The sequence below is a fragment of the Salvelinus namaycush genome, chromosome 10, assembly GCF_016432855.1.
Source record: "Salvelinus namaycush isolate Seneca chromosome 10, SaNama_1.0, whole genome shotgun sequence".
NCBI classification, from domain to species: domain Eukaryota; kingdom Metazoa; phylum Chordata; class Actinopteri; order Salmoniformes; family Salmonidae; genus Salvelinus; species Salvelinus namaycush.
Window position 1 is genome coordinate 10422437 of NC_052316.1, and position 14882 is coordinate 10437318.

General features: G+C 40.6%; 1 protein-coding gene across 6 annotated transcripts; it reads left to right on the forward strand.

Annotated features, from left to right (window-relative positions):
- The first annotated feature begins 376 nt into the window (after window positions 1-376).
- LOC120054653 (ELAV-like protein 1-B) lies at window positions 377-14546 on the forward strand. Of its 6 annotated transcripts, none has more exons than XM_039002174.1 (8): window positions 377-398; window positions 4208-4267; window positions 9143-9220; window positions 9404-9602; window positions 11166-11269; window positions 11959-12112; window positions 12291-12516; window positions 12750-14546. In XM_039002174.1, exons 2-8 carry the CDS (start codon window positions 4232-4234, stop codon window positions 13075-13077), a joined length of 1125 nt encoding a protein of 374 aa, XP_038858102.1. In that variant the 5' UTR covers window positions 377-398; window positions 4208-4231; the 3' UTR covers window positions 13078-14546. The 6 variants fall into 6 exon arrangements, with proteins under 6 accessions (XP_038858102.1, XP_038858100.1, XP_038858103.1 ...); XM_039002172.1 differs by lacking the exon at window positions 377-398 and adding an exon at window positions 410-675; XM_039002175.1 differs by lacking the exon at window positions 377-398 and adding an exon at window positions 410-675 and having other exon boundaries at window positions 9404-9578.
- The last annotated feature ends 336 nt before the right edge of the window (window positions 14547-14882 follow it).

A 14882-nucleotide genomic window follows, 5' to 3' on the forward strand; every position in this document is an offset into this window, starting at 1 on the left:
CCAAAAATATTTCCATGTGCTTAAACAATTGATATTATTGATTGTCTTTTTACATAATTAATAACAGCGAGTAGCTAGCTAAAAAGCCCCAATGTTCACTTTGAACCAGAAAGCTAACGTTAACATACAAGATACGGTTGGGCCAGAGTGAATAAATATCACTTGTCTACAAGGTGAACCAATACGCGTAACTGGTTGAAATAAAATAAGAGTTTAGAGTTATACGGGTCGAAATACAGAAAATGCTATATTACTGCTCAATTCTTGTCCGATGACGAACCTTGCTTTCTAACAGTAAAATAGCTAGCTACATCCAAATAAGCAGTTATGTTTATTTGTACTAATAGCACAAACTCGCATCAAGTTTAAAGGAATTCAGAAGGGGCGTGGCATCAGAGGTATTTGGTGTTATAGTTGTGAGCGAGATGCGTCATGAGTGTGTTCTATTAATTAGTACATAAAAAACATTGTGCTTATTTGTACATAGTTAATGAGAGACTGGGTTGCAACCACACGACTGCGCGTATTAGCGCCACCGGTGTTTAATTTTTGTTGGACGGAAGAGAAAAAAAATAGCTGGCTAGCTTGGTCGCCGCCGATTTGTTTCTAAATTGGTTTCCGCGTACAGGTCAGTTTTTCGGCCTATTATTAATCACAGGAGTAGCGGTAAAGCAGGTACGTTAATCCAATGACAATGTATTTAGTGACCGAGCTACCTTTCTCATTCGTGCACAATGTAACTAGCTAGTAAGTTAAGTAGGTAACGTTCACTAACTATGTATGTGCAATGCGGTCCAGACAAACCGGCCTAGTAGTGGCTAGCGAATGCTACTATGCCTTTATTTACTAACGTTACCTAAATAGCAAACTATCTATTTACTTCCTACCGTCTCGTATTGTCTGCGGTGTTTACTAATGCAAGACACATAGGTTATAAACATATGCCAAACTTGCATTGATAGTTGGTTAATAGTGTTAGCCAGAGGTGAATAATAGGGAAACGAATATTTTTTTGAAGTCAATGACTTAAGTAGACAAGGCAGTTCCCGCATGGTTGATGTCTGTGAGAGCCACCCCTGGTCATTACGTAGACACACTTTTCAATGGTAAACTGCCTGAGTGAACAATTTATTTATCGACCATCATTGGTGTTAGTTAGCTACTGCGTATTGCCAAAGATAGTCAGCTAACGTTAACGTTACGTCTTAACGTTATCTGGCTGGTGAGTCCATTTCGTCGTCGCGTGGTCCAAAGCTGTCATGCCCACGAAGTGTGCTGCCAGTACTGGCTAACGTTAGCTAGTTAGTAAAATTAACGACGTTACCACATGCAATTTGAGCATATATCGCGCCAAATATAGCACTAAACCCGTCTTTGATCGAGCTCATTGGCTCCCAAATATGCCTGCCTTGCCTGCAACGATCGTCATTTACTGCCGTTACGCCCGGTATGTACTTCCAAAAAAAAGTCTACATAAAAATGTAGATGTATTTTTTTTTTACCTCTTCCAGTCAAAAACAATACATACAAAAAAATCTAAATAAAAATGCACAACAGATTTTGGGGGGAAGTACATACCGGGAGTAACGGCAGTAAATTACAATAGTTGCAGGCATATTTGGTGAGTAACGGAAATATTTTGACATAAGGCTTGTAGAGCTGGTGAAGGGTAGCTTGAATCACAGATTTTTGTAATTTAACCAAGATAGACCACAGCCTGTCGTTTCTAATGGGAACAAATGAGCCCGTTTTTTTCGTTGTAAATCCAATCTGGGGTGTGTTCATAAAGTCACTCTGAATATCTACTCCGATTGTAGAGCACTCATCTGAGTGTGCCAGAGCGCAGAATAATGGACGAATTAACAAACGCTCAACACCCGTTGAATATGTCGGTGTCAGTAAACGTCCACAGCTTAACCAGCTCTAATAGGGTGAGTAAAATGGTCAGTGAAGTGTTCTCTCATTTGTGTCTGGAAGTAGCTAGCAAGCTAGCCAACATTAGCTTGGGTACTTGACTGCCGTTGTGAGGTCAGAATGCTCGAATCAACCATACTCTTCAGCCAGAGCCTCCAGTGTGCGCTCTGAACGCTCCGAGAGTGAAACGCTCTGAATTTACGAATGGACAATCTGGCAACACTCTATTCAGAGCTTGCCAGATTGTTCATAAATTCAGAGCGTTAAGCTCACGGAGCGGTCAGAGTGCACACTGGAGGCTCTGGCTGAGGAGCAGTGTTGATCTGATCGTTCTGACCTCACAATGGCAGTCAAGTATCCAAGCTTACATTGGCTAGCTTGCTAGCTATTTCCAGACATAAAATGAGAGAACACTTCACTCATACCATTTTACTCGCTCTAGTAGAGCTGGTTAGGCTGTTTTCAGGTTATCCAGATCGTTGGTGACTAACTGCTGCTGGCAACAATTTAATATATATATTTTTTTTTTTACTGACACTGGTCATATTCAGCTGGTGTTGCACATTTGTAGATTCATCAGTTTTTCTGCACTCTGGCACAGTCATGCATTGAATATTTATGTTAAGGAATGCCTACTCTGAAGTGTGCATTTGCAATAACTCATTTCGCCTTTGCCGTCCTAAACAACTCAATTTTTAAAAACTTAGTCCACTGTAAATAACAGAATACAGTTTTATGTTCCCAAAACTATAATAAGATACAGTTGAAGTCGGCTTTTTACATACACTTAGGTTGGAGTCATTAAAACTCATTTTTCAACCACTCCACAAATTTCTTGTTAACAAACTATAGTTTTGGCAAGTCGGTTAGGACAAGTACTTTGTGCACGACAAGTATTTTTTCCAACAATTGTTTAGACAGATTACTTCACTTATAATTCACTGTATCACAATTCCAGTGGGTCAGAAGTTTACATACACTAAGTTGACTGTGCCTCTAAACAGCTTGGAAAATTCCAGAAAATGATATCATGGCTTTAGAAGCTTCAGATATGCTAATTGACATAATTTGAGTCAATTGAAAGTGTACCTGTGGATGCATTTCAAGGCCTACCTTCAAACTCAGTGCCTCTTTGCTTGACATCATGGGAAAATCAAAAGAAATCAGCCAAGACCTCAGTTTTTTTTTTTAAGACCTCCACAAGTCTGGTTCATCTTTAGGCGCAATTTCCAAACGTCGGAAGGTACCACGTTCATCTGTACAAACAATAGTACGCAAGTATAAACACCATGGGACCATGCATCCATCATACCGCTCAGGGGGTGCTTTGCTGCAGGAGGGACTGGTGCACTTCACAAAATAGATGACATCATGAGGAAGTAAAATTATGGCGATATATTGAAGCAACATCTCAAGACATCAGTCAGGAAGTTAATTAAAGCTTGGTCGCAAATTGATCTTTCCAATGGACAATGACCCCAAGCATACTTCCAAAGTTGTGGCAAAATGGCTTAAGGACAACAAAGTCAAGGTATTGGAGTGGCCAACACAAAGCCCTGACCTCAATCCCATAGAAAATTTGTGGGCAGAACTGAAAAAGCGTGTGCGAACAAGGAGGCCTACAAACCTGACTCCGTTACACCAGCTCTGTCAGGAGGGATGTGCCAAAATTCACCCAACTTATTGTGGGAAGCTTGTGGAAGGCTACCAGAAACGTTTGACCCAAGTTAAACAATTTAAAGGCAATGCTACCAAATACTAATTGAGTGTATGTAACTTCTGACCCACTGGGAATGTGATGAAATAAATAAATGCTAAAGTAAATCATTCTACTATTATTCTGACATTTCACATTGTTAAAATAAAGTGGTGATCCTAACTGACGTAAGACAGAATTTTTGCTAGGATTAAATGTCAGGAATTGTGAAAAACTGAGTTTAAATGTATTTGGCTAAGGTGTATGTAAACTTCTGACTTCAACTGTAAATGTTTCATCGATGAGAGAATTTGGTGAATGTCGGCCAAAATCCCATCTTCTCCCGCTACCGACTAGTCGGCTTCCTCTCTACCATATTTTGTAGTGACTGGAAACGCCAAGTGGATTCTTCACAGATATTTCAATAGATGTATAAATGTCTCATGGTTCTATCGGTGCTTGAATGGTCGCTTTCTGGGCAGAAAGTAGATCTCGTCATATTCATCCTCTCCTTTGCCAAGATACTGGTTCAGCTAGGACCCCCTCCGCCTGACTTGTTTATGTTCATTTGTAGCAAACTGTTACTTTTTATTTCAGCATCTGCAATTGTGAATCATCTACATGGCAGTCAGAAGGGGACACATCAGATACCTCAAAGTGAGTGGCTCTGTCAAATGTTTTTGAAAGTTATTTTGTAACTATCCCAGTGGGCAAAACCAGGTTGAAAAGACGTCTTATTCTGGTTGAAAAGGGACATATTTTTTTCAAGTCTTTTTACTGACCAGAATGACGCATTTTTCTGGCCAACCAAACAACCAGTTGGTCATAATTGTGCCATTTATTCTGACGAAATGGTCATAATTCTGATCACTATGTAGCCTACTGGTCATAGTTAAGACCTCTTCATAAACTGGTAATGACCACCTGACTACAGCTTATTACCTACTGTAAAAAGTATTTTGGAGGATAAAGTTGGATATTGAAAACATTGTTCATTATATTTCTATTTATTTTCCTAGTCACCAATTAAAGTTGGAATCTGAAACATATATTCTTACATTTAAAATAGATCACGCAATGGCAAAAACAAATCTAAAAATGTTTAACAATTGCACACAGTAATTGTTTAATAATTCACCCACAGGCATTACACGCATAGAAATACTGGGACAGAGTATATAAACTCCCATTGTTTTATTTTATTAATGATTAAGAGTGGCGTGATGGGGTAGATCCTCATCAAGGACCTCTGAGCACAGAAGGTGAACTGGAGTGTGGTGGCCCTCTTGAAGAGTGGTGTGATGGGTCAGATCTGCAGTGAAGAGAATCGGCACATTACAACTTTATCAGTCTGAGATTTGAAATGGACATTCCTGAAGAAACTTTGTGGACTCAGCTGGCTAAAAGTTTGGCAGTTATAGCTTAGAGGGGCGGCAGGTAGCCTAGTGGTTACAGCGTTGGGCCAGTAATCGTATGTATGTGTGTGTATGTATGTATATATTATTCCAATTTAAGATGCACTCCTTCTCTCCAACCCTTACATCTTGTATGGTTTGACAGGAAGACGAAGGGATGGTGTGTTAACCCTTCTTTCTCCCTTAAATTGGCCTGACCTCAACCCCCTTGATGCCTAATCCAAAGCTCTCCACCCGTATCACCTATAGCAATCCTGTGACTGCCTCCCCTCTACACAGCACATTCCAAATCCATCTGGCTCCTACAGATAACCATTAACTTCTGATGTAAAAACCAGTCTCTATCACTCCTCAGATACTATAGTATTACTTCTGATGTATCATGTCTCTAGTATAACAATGTTCCAAGTTTAACCCAGAATCTAACAGTCCCCCGTTTGGAACATTTAACTCTGTACTGTTCAACATTACATACACTTGGAAATTACTTAAATGGACAAATAATAATAAAACATGATTAACATTCCCAGTTATGCTTATGACCGCTGGTCTATATGCACACTCTTCATCACACAACAGAATGCCTTTCCAGCTGAAGTTGTTGGCTTCCTCCGCTTCAGCTGGAGCTGCTTTTAGTTTCTCCACTTTCTCCCTCTGGTTCCTAAGAGTGATGGCACAAAACTTGCAAAGCAACGAGAAACACAAAACATAACACTATTAACAATGTGGTAAGCTATGCGTAATTTATATATGCATGAAACCCAAAGTCTGAGACATGACAATTCCAACTCTCTCTTCACCTGACTCTATGCCTCTAGAATACTTTTCTGCTGGATTCACAAAAATGAAAGCCCTAAAAAGCCTCATGTTTTCGCCCAGTCTTTGCCTTTACGGCCCCAGGTTCCGAGAGGTGTTTGCAAGCCATGTTTTTTTCCCTTTGTTCCCCATCTCCTCCATTGCCACCTGATAGGCACGTCACCTGATAGGCAAGTGCGTATCCCTAATCTACGCTACATCCTCTTGAGGTAACTCAGCACTGTATATGCTTTCACATCAATGCCTTCAAAATGTTGTTGAGAGTACAATTACCCCCAACATCTATCCTTTCATATGATGCATTAACCAAAAAAGCAGCTAACCCAACTATGATGTCAAAGTAGCTCCCAGACCCAACCCATCTGCATGTCTACAGTGGAATCTAGTCTCTCTCGCTCCGCTTCCTCTGTCATGGCGTCTTCAAGCTCACCCATTATGCAGCTGGACCTCACTTCCCGTGAGTACTGTGCACCCACCGAGGAGAGACATGACTATCTTTACTGCTGCAGATGCTGTGAGGAGTACTGTGTGTGGACCAGATCAACGCTGTCCCAACACCCCGCCTGGTGTATCTTGATGTACACTCACTCTCCGGAATTCAGCCCCTGCCCGTGGTTATCTCCTGCTCCTCGTGCTGCTTTCACCTGAGGATATACACACTGCGACGCATGGGTCATTTCCTGACAACATCGCCTCCCCCCTTATGGCAAGATCACTAGTTTGTGACATTTGAATAACAGCCCCCGTTTCCCATCGGCCTCCCACTTACCAGCTACCCAGCCATGTGACATGAGTCCTCATAAACTGATAACCCTATAATGCTACTAAAGTAACCCCTGCTACTACTAACATGGCCCATGATTATAGCCTCCTTCAATTACTGTCCCTACAGCGACTGCCGTGAGAATAACTACTATATGTAATCTGTCAAGTGTTCGCCGGCTGTTAGAAATTGGGGAAGATTAATGAGTTGGAAGAATATCCAACCTAACAAAACTCTGAGCCACAGGTTTCTTAAAAGTTTACCATGCTGTCTGAAATGCCACCACTATCTCTTCTACTCTCACCATGATCGGGGTTTATGTAATGTTCAATTTAACTTCATAATAGTCCCTATATTGTGCACGGTTAGCTGTCCTCCCTCTCCTACGAGCTATCTCCTGTAATAATATACATAGTCTCTGGGAATGATACCACATGTATCATGTCTCTAGTATAACAATGTTCCAAGTTTAACCCAGAATCTAACACTATTTAAATAAAGGTTAAATGAAAAATAAATGTCTTCACAAAAGAGCATCTTGCTCATATATACTGAATAGGGGGAAAAAAATAGAAACGCAACATGCAACAATTTCAAAGATGTTACAGTTCATATAAGGAAGTTAGTCAATTGAAATAATTTCATTAGGTCCTAATCTATGGATTTCACATGACTGGTAATACAGATATGCGTGACACATCTCCTTTGCATAGAGTTGATTAGGCTGTTGCTTGTGGAATGTTGTCCCACTCCTCTTCAATTGCTGTGTGAGTTTGCCAGATATTGGCGGGAACTGGAACACGCTCTCGTACACATCGATCCAGAGCATCCCAAACATGCTCAATGGGTGACATGTCTGGGACATTTTCAGCTTCCAGGAAGTGTGCACAGATCCTTGTGACATGGGGCTGTACATATCATGCTGAAACATGAGGTAATCACGTTTATACACTGAACAAAAATATACATGTCAAGTGTTGGTTTCATGAGCTGAAATAAAAGATCCCAGAAATGTTCCATACGTACAAAAAGCTTATTTCTAAATTATTTGGACACATTTGTTTCCATCCTTTTTAGTGATAATTTCTCCTTTGCCAAGATAATCCAACCACCTGACAGGTGTGGCATAAAGAAGCTGATTAAACAGCATGATCGTTACACAGGAGCACATTGGGCTGGGGACAGTAAAACGCCACTGTGCAGTTTTGTCACAACACAATGCCACAGATGTCTCAAGTTGAGGGAGTGTGCGATTAGCATACTGACTGCAGGAATGTCCACCAGAACTGTTGCCAAATAATTAAATGTTCATTTCTCTACCATAAACCACCTCCACCATTGTTTTGTTTTTTGTGAAATTGGCAGTGTAACCAACCGGCCTCCCAACCGCAGAACACATGTAACCACGCCAGCCCAGACCATCCACACCTGGCTTCACCTACGGGATTGTCTCGGACCAGCCACCCGAATAGCTGATGAAACTGGGCGTTTGCACAACCAAAGAATTTCTGCACAAACTGTCAGAAAACGTCTCCGGGAAGCTCATCTATGTGCTCGTCGTTCTCACCAGGATCTTGACCTGACTGCAGTTTGCAGTGGTAACTGGTTTCAGTGGTTAATGCTCACCTTCGATGGCCACTGGCAAGCTGGAGCAGTATGCTCTTTATGGATGGTTTCAACTGTACCGGTCAGATGGCAGACAACGTATGGAATCGTGTGGGTGAGCGGTTTGCTCGATGGTGGGGTTATGGTATGGGCAGGCATAAGCTACTGAAAACGAACACGATTGCGTTTTATCGACAGCAATTTGAATGCACAGATAGCGTGACGAGATCCTGAGGCCCATTTTCTTGCCATTCATCCGCCGCCGTTTGCATAATAATGCCACAGCCCCATGTCGCAAGGATCTGCACATAATTCCCGGAAGCTGACACTGTCCCCCCCCCCCCCATGACCTGCATACTCACCAGACATGTTACCCATTGAGCATGTTTGGGATGCTTTGGATCGACGTGTACAACAGCGTGTTCCAGCAACCTCATACAGCCATTGAAGGGTAGTGGGACAACATTCCACAAGCCACAATCAACAGCCTGATCAACCATGCAAAATATGTCATGCTGCATGAGGCAGTCATGTGAAATCCATAGATTAGGGCCTAATTTATTTATTTGACTGATTTCCTTATGAACTCTAACGCAGTAAAATCTTTTAAATTGTTGCTTTTAATATGTTTGTTCAGTGTGGATAACTGGTCAGATTTGAACCAAATATCAACTAAATTAAGATTTCTTGAAAAACACTAATCTGGTTGTGATCTGGTTATAAGACGTCCCGACCAGATTTCAACCAGTAAAATACGTCTTTATCATGTTGTATGCCCACTGGGATGCATTGTGCTGTTGCGCAGAAGTTTTGGCCTGCATTGTATTATGACTGTTGTGAAATGGACAAGAACTAGGAAAAGGAGTGGAATGGTGTCAAGTGCTCAGTTGTCTGCGTCAAAGGATTGTAAATTAACCAGTGTTTCTCTTGCAGGTGTGTGAGGTACAGAGTTGTCAGGGTGACAACAGAGAGTCACAACGGCATGGAAGTAAGGGTTCAATTAACATAAAGGTAAGTCCACAGATGATTCAACTTTGGCTGTATTTTGAGAAAGCATTGTGTTTTGCATGTCTTATTCTTTTGGAACATGGGCAGCATTCTCTATGATCGGAACTAGTTTACTGTTTATCACCCTTGATGAAGTTGTCTTCGGAATGGCTCACTTACTCTCATCCCATTCTCGTGAAATTATAGCAAGTAGTTTATGATAACGATTACGACGAACACATGGCAGATGAGCCTAAAGATGCCAAAACCAACCTTATCGTCAATTACCTTCCCCAAAACATGAGCCAGGACGAGTTGCGGAGTCTCTTCAGCAGCATCGGCGAGGTGGAGTCTGCCAAACTCATCCGCGATAAAGTGGCAGGTAATCCCTATCACAAAAACCAGAGTGAGTCCAAACCCTTTTCTTTTGACCTCAGTTCATTTACTTTAATCACTCTCCAGAAGGTGGTACATGGCCCTGGCCTTCTGTGTCTGTGCACATGTAGTCCACTACAAAAGTCTGATGTTGAATGTGACATCAAATATTTTTGTTTGACTTTACCAATATTTTCTTTCTTGATTACTAGTCTGTATATTCAATGCATTATTTGTTGGTTACTGTAATTGTATTTTACTTTGTATGCAACTCCTGTGTTTCCTAAAATTATTTTACTAAATGTATTTTGATACTAAGTTTTTTTTAAATTGCAGACTACCTGATTTGGTGTTGGGATCAGGGATAGTATTTTATTTTTTTCAACTCCTGTTTTTCTGTGCTATATTTACACCTTGTTACATCTGTTCTTTAAACTTTTGTTACTTGACTATCTCTTTTAATGGTGGTCTTTGGGGAGTTTTGTTTATGGTCTTTGCGGTTGTTTTCTTGTTTCATTGGGCATTATGGCTGCTCTATGTTATTAGATTTGGTGATAACTCCATATTGTAAAACCAAGCATTAAATACCTTTTCTTTGGTGACTAGTTATAATGGGTTTCTATTTAGTTTCAAATTGAAAATTGTAACGTGTGAATATTTATTGGAAAGAGGGCGTTCAAGTTTTTTTTTAATTAAGTGTTCGATATCAAGGGTCGCATTAGCTTTATGTAAATCTGCATTTTCACAGCGTAGACCATTTAAAATTAAAATAAATCATTTAAAAAACATTTCACCTGCATTTTATATTGTAATTCAAGTGTTTTACTTGAAGTTAGTCTTGCATTTGAACCTACTACTGAAGAAAAACTACACCGGAGGAAAGTACTGGAGAAAAGTACGCTACACATCAGTGAGTCTGGTGATCCAATGATGAGCAAAGATACTTTATCTGAGTGGAGGTGAGAAATTAAGCTTTGCGTATCGGCCTCAAGGCCCCAAAAGCTCTGACGAAGGCCTTGAGGCTGTTACATAAAGCTTAATAAAGAGCAGTGATACTAGCAAGAGCAGTCTGCGGGTTTCTTCATTTTTCTCATCTTATTCAATTTACTATGCACCTGCAACAAAGATGTCTCAGATGTGCGAGTGCCTTTTGAATCTGAGCGAAGTGCAAATTAGTCCTTTTACATTTGTAATGATTTTGCGCGAACCCTGACTGAAGCCGAGCAGAATTTACCATTTTTGATCTGCGTTTACTAAATGCAGCACGATATTTTTTCTGTTTGACCTTTTTCAGAATCCTGCATTAACGTGACCCCTAAATAATTTTGATAGAATACTAACGTTTGAATCTATTGTTATTATATAAGGTTGTTCTCCCTTCTATTTGAAAAATGTTTTTTAATTTACACTATTTCAATGTGGGTCTTTTTTTCTTGGGCCATATTTCGCAGAAAATGTTTTCCTTTGCAAATGTTTTTGCCAAAATGCATGCATTGTGCTGATATCTCCTGTGGGAGACTGGTATCCAATCTGTAAATATGGACAAACTTTTGTTATTTTATTTTGTTGTTTTTCCCCCCTTTTTTTTCTCCAGGCCACAGTTTAGGGTACGGATTTGTTAACTATGTTAACGCTAGTGATGCAGAAAGGGCTATCAATACCCTCAATGGGCTGAGACTACAGTCTAAAACTATCAAGGTAACGTGCAATCAGGTGTTTTCATGTTTCAACTGATGGATGTGATATGTTTCTCAAGTAGTCCCTGGGCAGTTGAGGGGGAGCCCTCCTGCAAAGTGTCTATTTGCAAAAGCATATAAAGGTATTTGGGTAACATGTCTACTTAAACAATCATGTCATATTTAAATGTTTTTGTTCTATAATTTATCGGTTTTGGAAAGTTTGATTTGAAGCAGTTTGCCTGTGTGGGTAACCTGACATGGTTTTATTTTCGGCACATATTTATACTGAAGCTTATTAATTTTGTTCAGACTACTTTAGTTTTTAATTTAACACTACTGGTTATTGCAGAGTTAGTTTTGCTTGAGTGTGACGTTGTGCCGACTCAAAGCCCTGCATTTCACAATTACATTTATTATAATTTTAATTTTATAGCTTTTAACTTTTCAAAATGGACCCATTTTTAGAAATTATATTTACTTAATTTAGTAGCTGCTCACCACTGACAGAATTTTGTGGATTTTAATATTTATTTTGTTCTTTTGTTTTGCTTTTAAAGTTTACGAGACATTTTGGGAGTTTTTGATTTTGAATCTGATTTTTTTTTAAAACATGTTTGTAATTTTGTCAAATTAATTCCAAAGCATTCTTTTTTTAAATAAATATTTTCTTTAAATTGCACAATGGAAACTGACCTGTCGTCTCATCAGGTGTCCTTCGCCAGGCCGAGCTCTGACGGTATTAAGGATGCCAATCTTTACATTAGTGGGCTGCCCAAGACCATGACACAGAAAGACGTGGAGGATATGTTCACACGCTATGGTCAGATCATCAACTCACGTGTCTTGGTCGATCAGGCCTCAGGTAGGCAGGCACTGCACAAATATTTCTCATTCAGGCTGACTCAATTAAATGAGCACAAGTGATGCCACTCAAGTGGACTTTCCACTCTCCAAATCCTAACTATTAGGGCAAAACAATTTTTGGGCATCTGTAGCCTATTCCATTAACGGCTTCTCCATTTCCTCCCCTTGCTTCTCAGGCCTGTCCAGGGGTGTGGCCTTTATCCGCTTTGACAAACGGGCTGAGGCGGAGGACGCCATTAAAGACCTGAATGGGCAGAAACCCCCTGGGGCCTCGGAGCCCATCACAGTGAAGTTTGCTGCCAACCCCAACCAGGCCAAGAACTCCCAGGTCATCAACCAACTCAACCACAACCAGGGTCGGCGCTTTGGGGGCCCAGTACACCACCAGGCCCAGAGATTCAGGTGAGTGGCCGACTGCGCTACACAATGCTTATCAGTGCCCGGTTGTTAGCAAGGGTATTTTTGTGATCTCGGGGAGTTGAGACTAGAACCCCAGACAACCTAGACCCCTGAATTGTTCGTGATTTATATTCTGTGTTTCCTTGGTCATCAGGCCTGCACCTTGTTTGTGGGTTATTTTAAACCGGCATCTATGAAGTAGTATTTGAAGAACCGTTGTTCTGTGCCCCTGGCAGGTTCTCTCCGATGAGTGTAGACCACATGAGCAGCATGTCTACGGTCAGCGCTGAAGGGAACTCCACGGCCGGCTGGTGTATCTTCATTTACAACCTGGGCCAGGACGCTGACGAGGGCATCCTGTGGCAGATGTTCGGGCCCTTCGGAGCCGTCACCAACGTCAAGGTCATCCGCGACTTCAACACCAATAAGTGCAAAGGCTTCGGCTTCGTCACCATGACCAACTACGAGGAGGCGGCCATGGCCATCGCCAGCCTCAACGGTTACCGGCTTGGAGACAAGATACTGCAGGTTTCCTTCAAAACCAGCAAGGGGGGTCACAAGTAAACCGAAAAGGGTGAAGGGGTACTTGTTTTCCATACTTACAATAATAGAGGAGTGGGGGGGAACTAAATGAGATTGGAAAGGCTACACATTTGTTCTTGCAAGGGGATATCTCCTTAGTTCTTGTAATATAATTTCTAGGCTAACTATCACTTAAATCTTTCTTAGCTAGTAGAAAAGTAGTGTCTTCTTGCTGTGACATAAAAATAACCTACGCCATTGTTTTTTTTTTGCTGGGCACGGGGAGGGGTTCTGAAGTTTGCAGAAAGGTTGTTGTCCAATTCTTGTGGCTTTTGTGTGTCTGTGTGCCACATACATGGTTGACGGTGACAATACAAAATCCTGCCATGTCTAATGGTTTGATTCCTACCTGCTTGTATTTTCTCAATATTTTACGTAGCCATTTTATCATGATCAGTAGTTCTGATCCGTGCTAGGCCTTTCTACACGTGCTAGGCCTTTCTACGCTAAGTCTTTCTACACTTATATTCTGTCATTTTTAACAAACGTCCTTTGCTAAATCGACACATCAGAGTATTAGATCAAGCATGCCCTTCTTGATGTGGAAGTGGGCATGTGATGGCAGTGCATTTTATTTTTATTTTGATATCTTTTTTGAAATCGAAAAGGTTTGAGAAAAGATTGCTATTTAATGAGCGACCAAAGAGGGACGACTGGGGAAGAAGAAAAAAAGTGTGTGTATATATTTCTTTTTTTCCCCCATCATGCCCTGTGACATCTTTTAATATCTGAAATGTAAAAGAAACCTCAAAGGTTTAAATGATTCAGTTGATTAGAAGATACTCTTCTGTCAACTGTAATTTTGATACAGTGCTTTGTTTCTTTCTGATATAATTGAGTATGCAAGCTGTACTTAGTCCTATGTTTTTATTTTATTGAAACTGCCTTTCATTGTCAACTTGTTTCCCGTGATCTTTTTTTAGTCTTTCCAGTAACATTTTTGTAGTGGAAATTTTAGTTTGTTCCTGTTTTTTTTAAAGTTACACTTTGCTTTTAATTTGGGTCATTGAATTTGAAAGTTACATAAACATGACTAAATACCATTCCAACTTGGCTTCAGTATGTGTCCATAATTTACCTCTTAATTTGAATTGGAAAGCCCTGTCTGGGCATACCCTGCTTGGTTCAGTTAATTTGAACCTAATCAAGGTACCGCAGGAGGTTGTTTATGGGGTTTCTTGTATGCTATTATTTCCTCACGAGGCCAAATGATGGGGTCCTGGAAGGGGAGCTCACAGTTTCCCAGTTAGATGTGCGTTATGGCCACTTCTGCGATTTGTGTGTACACAGTCAGCAAATTATTATTATTTTATTTTTTTCTTCATTTGACTCTGTCCAGAAAAAATTTATGTTTTGGTCTTTCGCCGAGGAATGAAACCTTTTTGGTAACAGCTGATAACATCCCCATTCTCAAATAATAAAACACTTCTCCATGTGAGAAGTTAAAGCTATTTGTTTTATTCTGGTTCTAGTTGCCTTCATTTTACCCTGAAACCAACCCTCATGGGCTTGACTGGCTGCGACAGACTAAGACTGCCCAGGCTTTGTGTGGGTGTTCAGCTTCTGGAAGGATCTGAGATGTACTGCACTGACCAGATGGACAAAACCTCTAAATGACACAGCAAACACAGCTATTTTTGGTGGCATCTTCTGATAAGGGTTGGGCAGTTTTTTTTTGTTTTTTATGGAAACCTTATCCAGTATCGATGGCCACAAAACACTCCTGTGTTGAATGCTCCAATGAGTAATAAGTAATATGATGTAGCTGATTAAAAATCCATACTGTA

Coding starts and splice junctions, on each gene's coding strand:
- LOC120054653 (XM_039002174.1), top strand. CDS start 4,232: ATGGCAGTCAGAAGGGGACACATCAGATACCTCAAA. Junction 9,603..11,165: donor TCCCTATCACAAAAACCAGA/GTGAGTCCAAAC, acceptor TTTTTTCTCCAG/GCCACAGTTTAGGGTACGGA. Junction 12,517..12,749: donor CACCAGGCCCAGAGATTCAG/GTGAGTGGCCGA, acceptor TGCCCCTGGCAG/GTTCTCTCCGATGAGTGTAG.